The sequence below is a fragment of the Pyxicephalus adspersus genome, chromosome 7 (genome assembly GCF_032062135.1).
Source record: "Pyxicephalus adspersus chromosome 7, UCB_Pads_2.0, whole genome shotgun sequence".
Lineage (NCBI taxonomy): Eukaryota > Metazoa > Chordata > Amphibia > Anura > Pyxicephalidae > Pyxicephalus > Pyxicephalus adspersus.
This window is the reverse complement of record NC_092864.1, coordinates 70,913,830-70,931,279: the sequence shown is the minus strand read 5'-3', so window position 1 is coordinate 70,931,279 and position 17,450 is coordinate 70,913,830. Positions and strand designations below refer to the sequence as shown.

At 34.7% G+C, this 17,450-nt stretch overlaps 1 protein-coding gene across 1 annotated transcript in view; it reads left to right on the top strand.

Annotated features, from left to right (window-relative positions):
- The window catches only part of GRIN2A (glutamate ionotropic receptor NMDA type subunit 2A), a 374,628-nt gene extending 357,586 nt beyond the window's left edge, over window positions 1–17,042 (top strand). The window contains exons 13-14 of the mRNA XM_072418914.1: window positions 10,126–10,364; window positions 11,816–17,042. Of these exons, the coding sequence (XP_072275015.1) occupies window positions 10,126–10,364; window positions 11,816–13,594 (2,018 nt within the window). The 3' untranslated portion in view covers window positions 13,595–17,042. The remainder of the gene's footprint in view (window positions 1–10,125; window positions 10,365–11,815) is intronic.
- The last annotated feature ends 408 nt before the right edge of the window (window positions 17,043–17,450 follow it).

Sequence of the window (17,450 nt, the reverse complement as noted above, 5' to 3'; positions counted from 1 at the left end):
GAAATCCCCATTATTCTAATGGGCCAGTCCACTCCAGGGAGTTTGTGGGTGCCACGATTTCGAGCAATAAAAAAAACTCTCCTTGCTGTGTTTCAAATTTTTGAACTGCTTGTAAATGCTTATAACCTCCTATAACTGCCTAAAAACGTTGGGATTTAAATCAATAGGGGCATTCAACAGACGTTTATATGAAAATATAAAAGTGTTTATAAACAGTTTCATTAACCAATAATTTTCTTATTGGTTTTTAACAGCCTTCTTTAGAAAACCTAAAATTCTTACAAATACCCATTAATGCATCATAGGTTTTTAAAAGTATTTTTAGGATTGCTTTAAAATGCCTTTAAATGCCTGTAATCTCATTCAAAGGAGAAGGATAGCAGACTTGGTCTGCTGCATTTTAGTATGTTTAATAGTGTTGGTCGAATATCTCACTATTCGATTCAACAGCTATTCCATCGAATAGTGAGATATTGTTCGGGTGATCGAATGCCGAATTCAAACACCATTGAAGTCAATGGTGGGAGAATTTGGGTTGTTTTTAGGGACCAATAAGGGCTGCAAGAGCAATCAGATTGCTCTTTGTAGCCCTTTACTAGTTGTATGTGTTCTTGGATAAGGTTTCTCTATCCAGGAACACATACTACAGGACTGAAATAGTGATCCTGATTTCTGTTGCCGCACTGTACTAGTGGTATGTGTTCTTGGATAGAGTTTCTCTATCCAAGAACACAGGGCTCTAGATGTGACGAATGGGGAAACTTGTCCCCATTCAACCTTTAGTGCCCGGGGATTGCCTGCAGTCACAGCTGTGAACGCAAAGTTCCCAATGAACTCTGCAGTTCCACTACGATTCCAGGGCACTACAGGTTAATTCACCTGTAGTGCCCCGGGGATTGCACACTCTGGATTGCCATGGCTGCAATCATTGAGAAGATGCCCTGCACTAGAGGTATCTCCTACTCTGTAACACACTTTCCAGCACAGTAATATGATACATTTGTTACATTTTTCTAGCAGTGGATAAGAGAAAAATATAACAAATGTATCAGAATATTACTGTGCTGGAAAGTGTGTTACAGAGTAAGAGATATCATGCCATTGTAGGATAACCTGTAAAAAAAAGTTAGTTAAATAAACACAAACACTCAATAAATTAATTTAACATTAATTTTAACTTTACTCACATTTTTTCATCCAAATTTTTGCCGTCGTATCTCGTTTTTTTTTTTTTTTGGGTCGGGTCTATCCGAATTTGAACAGCCATATTGGGTCGAATTCAAATGCCAACACTAATGTTTAATATATAACACTTTTTAACAAATATTATTTTCAAATATACTGTATACAGGAATATGGGTAGGATTGGTAAACACATTTAATTTTCCTACATATTTGTATTATAGAGCTCTAAAGTTAATAACTATAACTTGCTAGGAATAAAATAATAACATTATTGTCATAGCATAATATTGTCAATAAAAGTATGTACTACAAATAGTCATTTCTTTTTTTCTAAAATTAACTGGAATATAGCACACATTCAAGCACAAAAAAATAATTTTGTGGTATTTCCTTGTTTATAGTTTATTTAAAAAAAAAAAAAAAAGTTTACCACTGCCCTGGGAAAATCTCTCTTTCATATAAAAAAAAACTGCATATAGAGGAATGCAAGATCATATGAAACCCTTCTTCCCATGTCCCAGTGCTGCAATGCTTTGTTTGAATGTGATCTTAATGATTGTTTAATCAACTTTTTACAATGTTAACTCTCTGTAAATACTGTTTAATATCCAGAAAAAAGATATAACAGTGTCCTTGGTCCTCCAGTGAGACATCTGTCAATTTAATCTTACACTAGCCAGAAGCACTATCATCATAATATTCCTCTCCAATCAAGGAAGGCATTTATATGCCTTCAAATGTAATATCCTGGCAGAAAAGTCTCACACAAACAAAATCTTTATAAAATTGGTCATGAAAAAATGTGGTGAAAAAAATTAATGAAATAGACACCTCCAGTACATGTCAAAGAGAAAACAATAAAACTTGGACTACTTTTTAAACCTATTAGATCACTATTATGTCCTGTCTCTGCATGTGCTCCATAGACTTAGATATATTTTATATATATTTTTTAAATCTATATATATGCGATCTGACCCAACAAAAAAGGCTAGATAAAAGGAAAGCCATATTGTATATGGATATTGTATGTGCATATCTTTTTGTTGTGCCATTTGCACAACTCTAGGACTAATAAGTTTGCAAGAAAGCTCTTTATACTGCCCTTTAAAATGTTTGCCGAAAGCCTATCATTTAAACCTGCAAAGTTGAGAAAGTTGTTTTGTTCACCTGCTTGATCTTTCCCCAATCTTAGCCTAAACTAATAATGATCTGCTTATCAGTGTTCTAATAATATCTATATGCCTAATAGTAACGATTCACACTGTGATATAACTTTATTTTATAGGAGGTATCCTGGTTTAAATATTACTAAGCCCCCAGAAAAAATAATAGGAAATCAAATCAAAGAAATATTAATGATAACAAATCAAAGATCACCTCTTCCGTACATCATTGAAATCTTGAAATCTATCTCTTTTTCTTATTTTGCCTAGTGTAAAACTTTACTGTACTCTTTCAATCTTTTTTTCTTTGAAAAACAATCATTAAATCTCCCAGTTTTACAATAATGCTGAAAGGCTAAAATTTGAATATACTCTTAGGGATTTCTCTAATTCCTTTAATCATATGCTTTCTTCAGCCGCAATTAATGTCATTACTGGAATTCCATGGATGATACACTTTTTCTTCCATTCTGTTAAAAATATGTATATCTCAAATGTTCAGCAGGAATTATTCTTCCATTCAATTGTCTGGGGATGATTTTAGCCTGAATATATGATTCAGGAAAGCAGATGTCCTATTTCTGGTTTAAATTTCTCATCACAACATTTTAATAGGCTGAAGCAAGGATTTCAATGGTGCGTTTAGGAAAGTTAGGGTTGTATGCCCCCTCCATCTTTTCCGGGAGACTTTATCTTTATGTCACTTTACTTCTCTGTAGTTTAGTCACTGTTATCCTTTTAACAACCCTAGCCATCAGCACCAATATCACAAGTTAGACTTAAAATGCTGTGATGTGTTATAATTATAATTTGAACTGTGAATAAATTCCTTTAGATTGTAAGATTAATTAGTATTTTAGTCAGGAGCAGTAGGGATGCACAGAATGAAGCAGAAACATTATTCGTGATATGGATAAATAGGGGTAAAAAATTCAATACAATCTAGCATTTTTTCTGGCAAAATTAATATAGGTAGTGTTGATTTTTGGAATATTTATCTGCATAAATATGGAAATTATATCCCCTATCAATGCATATCGATATTCAATAAAAGAAGGTTCATGCACAAATGATAGCTACTCACTCAAACAGTTTAATTAAGAAAACAAGGTGAAACAAAGTACACAGCAATATTGTTTGATATCTAAACATAGGAACTTCAATCAATGATATATACAGCACATAGACATAAGGTAATTACTAGTAAACCTCTGTAATAATCTAATAATGCTTGGTACACAATACAGTAATTACAAAATGGAAAAGTAATACTATAGACACCCATAAGACTACAATCAGGAATATCTTATAGCTACCTGCTAAGAGGTTAATGGGTACCTCAGGAGCCTAGTTCCTTCAGAAGAGGACTGCATACCAGCTTACCTAAGGAGACCCTCAGGAGACAAAGAGCAAGCAAGAGAGCCAGCAAGCAAGTGGAGGGAGGAGGAGAGAGCTCAAATCTCTTAGTTCCCATTTTTATATAGTTAATTCCCGTTAGGTATCCATGGGGCTCTTGGATTGGTTAGTGGGTGTGTTCTGTACGATGACCAACGGTTGACACACACCCCACTAGATTGGGATTGGTTAATCCAATTATTGGATGATATATGAATCTCTTGCTGGAATCTAAGTTTAGGGGTCAACAAGAGGTCCAGCTGGGTCATCACCCCAACCCATCTGTTCAAATATTCACCTATCTTCTGCTAACTCAGGCTTGATGGATTTATTACCCCTTGAGGGTCCTACTGGTAACCCGTTTGTTATAGGAACTTGATCTTGTGTACTGGTATGTTTATTATCTGTTTTGTTTATTGTTCCTTGGTTGAGGTTCCTTGATAACCACTAATAAGACATCCCCTAGGTGATCTAGATGGCCAGTACAAAGAAAAACAGGTTTCATCTTTACACACAACATTCCTGCACCCATACACATTCATTATATATACATTTATATCTATCCACATATATCTATAAATATCTATAAACAATTTTGAGGTGCAACACAGATCCATTTCAAATTGGCTGGATCACCCAGATTTACCGATGAAAGTGTATTCTCTCCAGCCTTGGAGAACTTTATTAAATCAGGGCCCAAGTCTCCATCTTCATTGAAATATGGTGGGAGTGTCACCTCTCTTGTCCTATAAACCGTTATTTTAACTTCCAGTCTCAGACAGTTCTTTTTGTTTAGCTTGGATGCTAAAAGTTCAGATGCCTATTATGACAGACTTAAGTCGCGTATTAAATCATTGAACTCTTCTTGGGAGAACTGCTGGTTTGATTAAATACTTCCTTCATATTCACTTCCACTGCTAACTCCTGCATTACACTCCAAACCCTGTATATCCTCCATGTTGGATACAGGAACTTCAGGGAGTGTACTGAACACTGGTATGGGAACATCAGCACCATGCGGCACAGGTCGTCTTGCTGATTCCAAACCAGGGTACTCCCACTTGTTTTTCTTGTAACGACTGAAACTTTTTACATTCACAGCACAAAAATAACAATCATTATGATGATTTTTGGGCTCTCACCATGCCATAGGTACACCAAATTTCAAACATTTCAGTTTTCCATTTTTCCACTGATGTAGACACTCTACACAAGTTTTGCATACCATAAAGGGGACCCCAATACTTATCTTGGTTTCCTAGTACCAAAATATGCAAGATATGCTTGTTTCACAAATTCTGTAATGTTTCTTCACCACAAATGTAGCAAAATACTTATTTTCAACAACTTCAACAACGGTCATTTAAACAACTTCTTCTTTAAGATCTTATATTTCTGTAAAAAAAAAGAAAATGTATGAATAAAAAGAAAGCAAATGAAAGTTTCATAAAAATAATTCTACATTTAAAATATAAAATGCCAAACATCGGTGTAAATAAAGATTGATAATATGCTGTGTTACCATTAGTTGTTGGTAAAATCGTCTATTCTGATTCCTGTATCACGAGAACTAGAGCCAATTTTTATGAAACTGATGTCAATTCTGAATTCAGCATACTTCAAATACACTCAATTTTTTAAAAAATCCTTGGCAAGTGAAAACATTGTTTTTTTATTGAGCTGTGTTATAGGGGCAGGCAGGTGTCTGATTTTGCTGAAAGAACTACAAACTTTTTGACCCTTTCCTTTTTGGCAAGCTAGTTTCCATAGATGTATTTACTTTTTTTTTGTCCCTCCTTGTATGGTGCCTTGTTCGCTAGTTCTATTTCCCAGTGTCCTAAATGATACAATACCTAAATAACTTCCGGAGGAATCGACAGATCTGCCAAGGTAAATATTAGTGATTTTTTTCAATTGACAGTCAGTATATTTATATTTATTGCAGAAACTTGCCAAAACATGAAGTTTATATTAAAGTGATTACATATTGGAACACTTGAGAGAGAAAGCAGTGACAGGAACTGTGAAACATATTGAGGTTATCAAAAGGGTAAAAGCCTGGTATGATATTAGTTCTAAGAATACCATGAGAGAAAAGATATCTTGTACAAATTGGTTCTATATTTGGGGAGTAAGAATGGACGTATTGCAAGCATGTCACGATTGGCAATTATATAATTATTGATCACGTATGTTTTTTGTATTTTTTGTATCTAAAAATATCCTTTTTTTTTTAAATCAAATCAAAATAAAAAAATCTTCTTTCCTGATGCCTTTTTGCATTGTCAAACATCTGAATTCTTAATTTTACTATAACAATAACAGGATGCAATCAAGTATAAACCTTAAACTTGACCTAAACTTTATTGGATGTCATTTAGTTTGTATATTTGGTTTACCTTGGCCATATCCTGAATTTTTGAACTACAGAAAATGGAGAGATTTCCTTTTGGATAACCAAAGAAAATTAACGGGACTTTATAGGCCACAATGAACAGTTTTCTTTCAAAAAATGTCTAAAAACAGCTTTTATACAAATCACATTAAAATGTACAACACGCTATATAAAAGTAAATTAATAGCACCAGTATAGATCTCCTTATGGAAACTCTCCAAATCGAGGTGTTCCAATACTTTTTTGCTTTAGGCTCAGTCTCAGTCCAGGTCTGCTAAGTAGATTTAGACTGATGTTAATACTTTGTTTTTTGTTTTTTTGTTTTTTTTTAGCTCGCATTTTTCTCCGACTCAAGTTTCTTCCAAAAGAACTGACAAGCTGCAGGCTCACTAAAAATTCACTTATTATTATCACCATTATTATTAATAATGGATTTGCTGCACAAGGGTAGACTCAGATCTGCAGATCTTGCCAGCCACTCGGTGCTCACACTGCAGCATTTTCAGATTTGACAGTAAACAGGTGCTCATTGCCACCCCCTTCTCTATTAGGCTGCTGAGGGGATATGCTAGGTTTACTGCACTTTAGTGTTTTTTGCAAGCAGTTTTAAGCAGTTTTACTGCTTATAACTTTTTGAAAGATGCCTGACATTGGAACAAGTATCTGGCTTCCTTGCTGTTTTACCAAACCCCAGACATGCAGCACCTGTCCCTTTTTCTGGTTTACCTCGAACCCACCATTTGCACCTGGCTAGCCAGCAAGAAAGTGAGCTGCAAGTACTGAATCTGGGCTAGCTAACTAGGGAGATAGGTGAATGTGAAGGGTCTGTTCTGGCTAGCTAACCAGCAAAGGAGTCAGGTACAATTGTTGGTAAGTATTGTAATATTGGATCAAAACTCATATTGCTCAAATTCCAAATCAAGGTCAGAAAAAATTGCAATCAGAAATAAACTATTGCCAATAGCAGGAAATTTTTAATGTTGGAGGTTTGTTTAACATATTTTTATTGGTATCCAGATGGCCATTATGTTGGCCTATATTGCCCATTTTGTTCAATGACTAATGTCTAATTTCCTTATTCCCCTTTTTCAGTTCTTGAATTGCAGTTTTACTTACATATGTTATTATTTTATCTTTATTTTTTGATGTTTAATTATATTTGTGAATTGTTTAACAGAAACATCCACTTATATACATTTCTTTATCTTGAACAGGCCACATCCCTAACATTCATAGAAAAAGATATGCAATGAAAGACATCAATTTTAAGCGGGACTTCTAAAGCCAGTATCATCAGTATATTACAAAAATAACAAAGTTTTATTAATAATAAACATTAAAAATAAACATCATTTCAAATACATAAACCACAATAAAATTGTGGGTGTATATAAATGACCTCTCCTTACAGAATACCCCCAAATGGTTTAAAGTCTGAATTACTTTGCGACGCGTTTCGCTGAAAAAATCCGCTTCTTCAGGAGGAAGGAGAGGAGAAGTATGATGTTTGTACTTCCAGTAGCCCTCCTATTTAAAATTGTTGCAAGGAAGGAGGTGGTTATGGCGGCAATGGTATACTTATTTAGCCGGACATAATTCTGTCCAATTGCAAGGCGGCCAGCCACCAGTATCCCTGTGGTCTATCTGGATTTTAAATCATGTTTAGCTAATTAGTGAGTAATCTCTTTCAATTTTTAATATAAATCACAGTGATCCTAAGTTTCATGTCCATCAGTCCTCCAACAGATATACGAACATACAGCCCAATAGCACAACCATGTTCCTATTCCATTGGCTTCCCTTGCAAGTGAGTTAGTGGCTGACTCACTTGCAATTTATTTGTGTATATTTGTAAACTGAAAAAAAACTTTTAAAAAATATTTTATCATCTGGAAAAAGATTAGATAAGTAAACATATGTGTGCTGAAATTTTATGAACCGGACCGGCAAGTGAGACAAATGATGTCTCTTTAAATAGCTTCTTCTATACAAAAAATTCCCATAGACATACATTAAATATAGAATACATCATACTTGATTACTACTACAGATATGTAAAAAGTAATTGTTAAATATAACGATACTCCATCTATATGTTTGAGCTATGTTACAAATTACAACATACAAATTGCAAATAATGAAAGTTATACGTTTAAGGAGAATAGTAGTTTTTTAAAGACTTTGCTTCTCATGTAGAAATAGAAATAGCTTCAAATAATTAGATTCTAACATTGGCAGCATAGTTAAAAATAAGTACATAGCTCTCCATCTGTCTGCTCATGGTCACGCACACACATTCTCTAGTGTTATATTAGGTATTAAATAAAAAGTATTATATTGAACAAAGAGCAAATACATTTCTATAAACTGTAGTGCATTTACATGATATAGGGATTGCTAAATACAAGATGTGTTGGAGTGTCATTTACAAGTTACCAAAACATAACGGTGTGAATGTGATGTAAGTGGATTCACTGATCGCTATGCTCTTACATCACTACTGTGTCTTGTAATGACATGGAGGTGGGCTTAGGTAATCATCAGTTCAAACACATTTATTATAAATCAATATTTTGAAATCATTATCATTGAAAGTATACCTTGCTGTATGCAGCACAAAATACTAACAATGGTAAAAAAACTTTAACTGAAATGTGCTGGATCTATTGTCACAACTATATGGGCAGTACGGTGGTTTAGAGTTTAGCACTCTGGCCTTTGCAGTGCTAGGTCCAAGGTTTGTATCTCAGCCAGGACATTATCTACATTGAGTTTTCAGGTTCTCCCTGTGTTTGTGTGGGTTTCCTCTGGGTACACCGGTTTCTTCCACATTCCAAAAAAACATGCAGTTATGTTAATTGGCTTCCCCCTGAAAATTCACCTTAAACTGTATTAAAGACATATGACTATGGTAGGGACATAGATTGTGAGGGACAGCTAGTGACATGTCTATGGACATTGTAAAGAGCTGCGTAATATGTTGGCGCTATATAAATCCTGTGTAATAATAATATTATTAGTAATAACTGAATTGTTTGAGCAGCTCTATTCTTCATAGGCCAATTGCAGTGCCCTGTAGGTCAATACAAAGCTAAACAATAATAAGGTAAATAAAAAAGTGCCACTCTTTTGTAAATGTGCAGATTATTAGTCTTTATATGGATTTGACACAAATTTTGGTGGCAGAAAGCATCACCTTTCTTTAAGGCTGTTTTTAGAAGGTGATAAACCAGATGAAAGTAGCAGCAACCCTGGAAATGCATTAAAACACAATTACATTTTTTTTTCTGGACCTCACACATAGGCCCTTATTTATTAAAGTTCTCCAAGGCTGGACAGAATACACTTTCATCGATGCAACTGTGTGATCCAGAAAACCTGGAATGGATCAGGTCCTGGATTGAAAATATTTGCTAACAAATAGCTAACGACTTTTAGGAAATCAATTCCAGGTTCTTCACCGATGAAAGTGTCCAGCCTTCTCTCCAGGCTTGGAGAACTTTAATAAATTAAGGCTATAGAGCAGCACTTCAATTTTTAAATAGTGTAAACAAGAAAACTGATCCAGTTCCAATGTAATTATTTAAATCATTCATGTAATTTAAGTGTATGTTAACCTCAAAATAAATCTAGCATCTTATGTACATTGTCTTGCATATATTGTGGTAGGTTACACTTGGTCGGTATTGTGTTCTTTCTTACATCCTTCTAGAAAAACCTGGTGATCATTCCAGCTCATTGTAATTCTTTTTTGATTCTGCCAACACCAAAGATAGAAGTAGATCCACCTGTAAATCCTGTAGTCAGTATACTTTTAAGATATCTAAAATGTTCTAAAAAGGTTAAAAACAAAACTTTTTTTTTCAAAAAGTGACTTATTTGAGAATAATGTTGGCTGTACTTTGTAATCAGAGTCAGTTAACTTTACTTTTATCTGTTAAACAAATACAATAAAGGCTCTATTATTCATTTTGTTTTCTTTAGGTGAGATGGAGGAACTAGAAACTTTGTGGCTCACTGGCATCTGTCATAATGAGAAGAATGAAGTGATGAGCAGTCAGCTGGATATTGATAACATGGCAGGCGTTTTCTACATGCTGGCAGCAGCCATGGCTTTGAGTCTGATTACGTTTGTCTGGGAGCATCTGTTTTACTGGAAATTAAGATACTGCTTTACTGGTGTTTGTTCCGGAAAACCGGGATTATTGTTCTCTATAAGTAGAGTAAGTATAACGAAATACAAAATTCAAATGTGTGTATTTTAGAAGTTTTTGGATACCACATTATAATATTTAACCTACAACTAAATCTCTGGTTTAGCTCCCCCTATGTAACAACACAAAGGACCCTATTTAAAAAAAAAAAGGGATTCTGACATTCTCTCAAACATTCGCTGGTGGAAATTTTCTAGGTCCATAATTTTAATACCAGTTTTCAATCCCACTGTTAGCACTGCAGGTCGTGCCGGCGCAGCTGCTCCTATTTGCAGGCACGGGCGCCGGGTCCTATCTTTCAGGTAACCCACTACCTGTGTTCCATGCCTGTGTTTCCTTCATGCTGAGACTTGCTCTGGTGTTTGAGCTGGCGTGGGTGTGTCTCTCCTAATCTATGAGGTAACACACACACGCCCTCTGTTTTCTACATCCCATGGGTGGTTTCCTGCAGGTATTTAAAGGCACCTCCTACTACAGGAAGTTGCCTGAGCAATCTCTGGTTTATCTTGTGTAACTCTCAGTGCTAAGGTGTTTTCTCTGTTTTGCTTTGCTGTGTACTGGACCTTGCTTACGTTTTTGGACTTTGCCTGTTTGCTGCCTGACCCTGACCTCGGATTACATTTTTGGACTTTGCCTGATTGCCGCCTGACCCTGACCTTGGATCCTTGTTTCTGGTCCTCTTGGCCACGCAAGCCCCTCGGTGCTTGCACTGGGTTTCCTGACTCCTGTGGTCACCTGCCACTAGCCTGGGGATTGCTCTGGAGTGGCACCTGGCAGCTACCCCGCAGCCCAAGCCTATCCTCACCATCAGAGGCTCTAGCGAAGACCTGGTAGCGGCTTAGTCACGCCCCTCTGGAGCATACCCAGTCAGTGGCACAGTGAGTCCACACCCACTTGCATAACACCCACCAGAAAAACGTCAGATACCCTGTTTTATAAATCCAAAGTGGTCCAGACTTGGTTTTTACCCTTGGGGTACTTTGTGTGTTCCTTTGTATTCTTTATGTTTAGCATGCATAAATCATAGTTTGTGGTTTATGAACAGTGGAGAGTCACAATCTGAGTTTTAAACTGTTTAGATCTGTGCCCATGTTTTGATTCATGGGCCCATTTTAGCAATGAATCTCATCTAAATTCTATATGCAACTTTAGTGTCCCTAGGTCTTACGAAAACCACGTTACCACACTCAGCTTCTTGTTATTGAAATAAACTATTGTGTCCTTGACACTTGAAAAAATAGAACCCAATATTATTTTATTAAGTTGCTGGTGAAGGGTGTGGGTTTAGCTCATTTCTTAGTTAAGTACTACAAACTAGTTAAACTAAACTGCAGGTCAAATGTACCAGATTAAAATACAATAAATTGGCAAAAAAAAAAGTCACAACAACGTCTGCATCTAGGAACTTTTTTTTATAAAGGTTTGAAAAGGTACTAATGTGTGTTAATGTTTTCTTCCAGGGTATTTACAGCTGTATTCATGGAGTGCATATAGAAGAAAAAAGAAAGTCTCCAGATTTTAGTTTTACTGCTTCTCAAACCAACATGCTAAAGTTGTTAAGATCATCAAAAAACATGGCTAATTTAAGCAATCTAAACTCTTCTCAATGTAATTCTCCTAAAAGGACGACTAATTATATTCCAAGAGGGTCTCTGTTGATGGATATTGTTCTAGACAAGGGAAATCTAATATATTCAGATAACAGACCTTTCCAGCAAAAAGAATTGTATATTGAAAATGCACACGATCTCTCCATGTTACCTAGCAATCGTCACAAGGACAATCTTAACAATTATGTGTTTCAAGGTCAACACCCCTTAACATTAAATGAATCCAACCCTAACACAGTGGAGGTTGCTGTCAGTGCAGAACCAAAAGCTAATTCAAGACCAAGACAGCTTTGGAAAAAGTCGGTAGAAACTTTGAGACAGAATCAGGGTTCAATAAACGAAAATGAAAATGAAGATCCTAAACCATCTAGCAAAAACAAACACTTTCTTCCTGAAGATGGACATTTTTCTGATGCATCTGACACATCAAGCAGAGCAACCTGCCAGATAGATCCTGAAAGCAATGGCAAATCTCACAAGAGTAAGGATAACCTAAGGAAACGGTCTATATCAAAATTTCCAAGGGACTGTAGTGAAGTCGAGTTGTCCTATTTAAAAAATAAACAAAGATCTGCTCGTGATAAAATTTATACCATCAATGGGGACAAAGAACCTAATTTCTTAGTGGAACAGCCTCAGTATGGTGACAATGTCCCAGCTCAAGAGGATGATTACCCCGAGGTGTATCAAGATCACAATGACAATTACAAAAAATCAGAATCTTCTCTTCATATTAATAGGACTCCTTTACACAATGAGAACAGTCTTCCAAACAATGATATTCAGTACAAATTATTTAATAAACATTATAGTTTGAAGGAAAAAAATGCATCGTTGACAGAAGTCAATGACAGACAAAGGCAAAACTTGACCCACTGTCGAAGTTGTCTTTCTAATGTACCCAGTTATACTGGTCACTACTCTGCCGGGTCCCCTTATAAATGTGACGACTGCCTACATATAGGAAACCTATATGACATTGATGAAGACCGAATGCTACATGAGACTGCTAACTCTATTCATTCTGAAGATGTTTTTGAGCATAATTGGGTTGAAAACAATTCTCTACAATTTCAGAAGAAGAACAAGTTAAGAATCAACAGGCAGCATTCTTGTGATAACATAAATAAACCCAGGGAAATTGATGTTGGAAGGCCATCCCGTAGCATAAGTTTGAAAGATAAGGAACGGTATTTGCAAGAAAGCCCCTTTGCTAACCTTCTTATTGTTCCTTCCGAAAAACTTTTGGGAAATAAGACTCCACTTTACACTCACTCTTTAAAGGAAACCAAGCGTAGCAGGTCCCTTTACCCAGATATTTCATCTGAAAACCCTTTCCTGCATTCTTATCAGGAAAACCAAAATCATCATGGACAAAGCTCCTCTGACATTTATAAACAGTCTTCATCTTTTAAAGCAAGAAGTGATAATTATTTGAGGTCATCTATTAAATCTACTGCTTCATATTCCTCAAGGGATGGACGGGTACCCAATGACATTTGTGTCTCAGAGTATGTCATGCCTTATGCTTCAAGCAAGAATAATATGTACCCACCACCAAGGGTTGTAAATTCCTGCAGCAATAGACGTGTATTTAAGAAAATGCCTAGTATTGAATCAGATGTTTAAATGTTTACTGTATGCATTATGTCTTGCTCAAAAAAAGAAAAATCAATATAGCTGCCAACAAAATACAAGATTTGTAAACAATGCTTAGGAAAAGCAATCTTGGCTTTCTCTGTACATAACATTCCTAGGGCTTCCACTAATCTCTGTCTACCTGGATAAATATGCTTTTGTTACTTGATTAACTTAAATGTTTTCAAATAACTTAAAAACATAATAGCAGTAGAGTTATGTGCAATTATAAAGAAAAATATAATTATTTTAATGTAATTGATTCCCAAAGAAGCTCCTTTTTCTGTAGGTATGGGCCTTGTCAGTTTAGAATATTTTTGTTTTGGGTTGGAGCTCTGAATTATATGTAAAGTTAATAGGATATACCCAAAGTAGCAAACTCTTTTGTTACTAAGCATTACTAAATAAGGACAGACTAGGCCATGTCATAGACCAATCTGATTCATTTGTGGCAGCTAATATTTTAAGTGTGTTTTACACACTAAGACATTACTTTACTAAGCTAAAAAACCTGTTATGTTACTAATCAGCTATTGTTTTTACTAGCAAAATAAGCAATACTGTATGCATGTAGTTTAATACAAAGAAAATGTTTTATGTAAGAATGCATTTGCACAGTCACAAGGGGCTGACAAAAATTACTTTTACTTATAGAATTAAAATAAAAATCAAAGATTTTCTGTCTATTTGTGTAAAAAAGCAGATAGTGTAGACTAAATTAGTTATAGGATTTTTCCTTTATAAAATTAAGTTGTTGTTACGATAGCATTACTATTCCTATTCACAGACAATAGATTTGTGACTTAGTCACATTTAATTTTAATCAGTTTTACAGTTACTTTTGATTCCAAGCTCTAGTCATTTCCATGTCAATGACTGATATTATTTTATATATGTATCCAGTAATTGTTTCACTATTTTAAATTTCTGCACTTGCATAGTAGCATATCACAAAATAGCCTAAAATATATCAGATATTTTACACTGCTACCTTATGTATATAGACATGTATAAAACACAATATGGCTGCTACATTTGTAGCTATATCAGTCGAGTATATAGCTATAGATATATAATAAAATATGGGTACAGATGTAGCGGAATTATGTAATTTTTTTTTTAAGAAAAACAATTTAACATTTTGCCACAGCTGATTTTTTTCTCATTAAGGTTACAAATATTTATCTTGATTATCTGCACCATAAATGTTGATGTGTAGCACTCGAATCAGTGCATGGTAGTCTGCTACATCTGCATGTCTTCATGTTTATAGTACAAAAGGATTTCTATAGTGACAAATGTCTGGAAGGCTATCCCTTGATCTTGTATAAAACACTTTGCCATATTTATATATATAAATGTATATATTATTGGGCAAATACATTTTCTTGGGTCATCATAAAAAAATAGGAAAAAGAAAATATGAAAGAAAGAGGAAATGGAAATTATGGAAATGAAAATGATTTGTGTCGTGCATACAGTACCTTATTCGGTAACTCTGAAAAAATTGCCTATCCTTAATTTAAAAAAAAACATAGCTTGGGTTTGACTACTTCCCATTGTATTTTCAGATCACATTTTGGTGATTTCTTCATATATGTGAAATATTATGCAACATTTTTTAGGTCTAAATGTTTCATATTGTAAAATAATAATTAGTGTACATGTTAAAATTAAAATGCAAAGCCCCAAGCATGGACTTGTTGAAATGTTTCTTTTTCAATGGAAATCAGTGGACAAGTTTGGAAGTAAGTTCTCTGAAGTCTCACTTTTTTAATATTAAACACAGTTAAGCCTTTAAATAGTTGATCATTTATGTTAAATACGAAGATTTTAATGGACCCCAGAAATACTTTTTTTTTGTTTTATATATACACTTTTCATTTTAATGGCCAGGCAATAAACCCATGTGTCAATCATTCCTTATTCTGAAAGAGTTTTCCCCTCCTAGCATTAACATTTTTAAACACAAGAACAGCTCTCATAGGTAAAGGTTTAAAGGGAAATTATAGAACATTTTTACTATTTATATAATGACCTGATGCCCAGCAATGGTTACCTACTGAAAAATGACAGATCCTTTGTGTTGTGATAATGGCACAGAAAATCAAGATACCATTGACCACGTTGACAGACGTGATACCATTGACCACGTTTACCACGTTGATTTTTCTTTGCAACTCATCTGATTAATAAGATTAATAGAAACTAAACAGTAGTTGTGTGCTGGATGCATTTTAATGGAAAAAATTAAAGGGCACTTTTGTGGGCAAATTCTTCAAAACATTAACTTTCTACTGAAAAAGTGATTCTATGAAAACAAGACATTTACTCCTAAAAGAATTATCTTCCAAGGCATCTCAAAATCACTGGAAGGTACCTTAGTTGCAATGTATGTTCCTGACACGATCACATGAATGCAATACACCTGAATAACCTAAGTGCTGCTATGCAGGATATTGCAAGATGCCGCTACCAAGACACATTTGGTTATTTGTACTAGCCATGTTTAAATTTTTTTGTTCGTAAATGCATTACTGCATTATTTTTTTTGTTGTGTTGTTTTGAATGTCTGCCTTGAATTTAGACACTTTAAACCTTTGTACCCTTTTCCTTTTGTATGCCATTTTTATTGTTTCTAATGCATGGGTAGTAGTCAAACTTGCTCGACGTCATTAACCTGGTTAAGTGCCGTTCTTGTGGATTAATAAAGTGTAGCAAAGTGAAGGGTTTCCTTCCCTATACACATCCTACTTTTGAGAAGCATACTTATGACTTTTATACTTCTATATTGTGAATGCTATAACAGATGTTTGTCACAAAAAAAGTGGGTGGATTTACTAATTAGGTAATTTTATCTATAAATTCAGCAAATCAAGAATAACCTTGGAAGAGAATGTAGGGCTTACTGAATGTAGTGTAAACTCAATCCCAAATACCCAATTCTGTGCAAGGAAATATAAATAAAAAGCAGATTGCTTGCACATGATTGGATGGTTGAGTTCAGCAAAGCTTAACTTTATTCACAAAGATGAACAGACTATATGCTAAAAACCTCCACACCTAGGTCCTGTTCACTTTGCCTAATGTCTCATTCATAGTAAATGCTCCAACAACCATGTGATGATTGATTGCTGGTCCAGTATGAGTACATGACATTAATGCAGACAATAAGCTTAGAGTCTACCCATGTAATTCTTCTATTAGTGATGATTAATATTATTATTAATATTATTATTATTATTAAAAAACAGGATTTATATAGCGGCAACATATTACGCAGCACTGTGCTGTACATTAAATAGGATTAGTAATTTTTGTGGACAGGACATTTAAAAAAAGTTACAAAGCAAATTTGTTTTCCCAGTTTAACCTCCCTAGCGGTTCATTTCTTTCCGGTTTTATATGTCTAAAAGGGGTACATTGTTTTTCATGAAAATTTATTTTACAGTATAATATATTAGTATGAGTATAATAAAGTTTGAAACACAAAATCTTGTAAAAACAATAAATTGAATAAATTAAAAAATATGAATAGTTTTTTTTTAAATTTTGAAAAAACAAATAATATACTCTTATTATTATATTATACTGTAAATGTTCATTAAAGACAATACGCATATAAATCCAATGTATTGCATTTATTTTGTATTGAATGCAATACAAATGGATTTTGAATTTCCCGCCCAGCTGGCAACAAACACATGCACCGATGTCACCGGGAACTCCCCGATGACTCATCGTGTGCAGAAGAAGAAAGAAGACGCAACGCATCGCATCGCTGGATGGCCGGGGACGCCGGTGGATCAGGTAAGGCTCTATTTACTAAGGTTTACATACCCCGAGT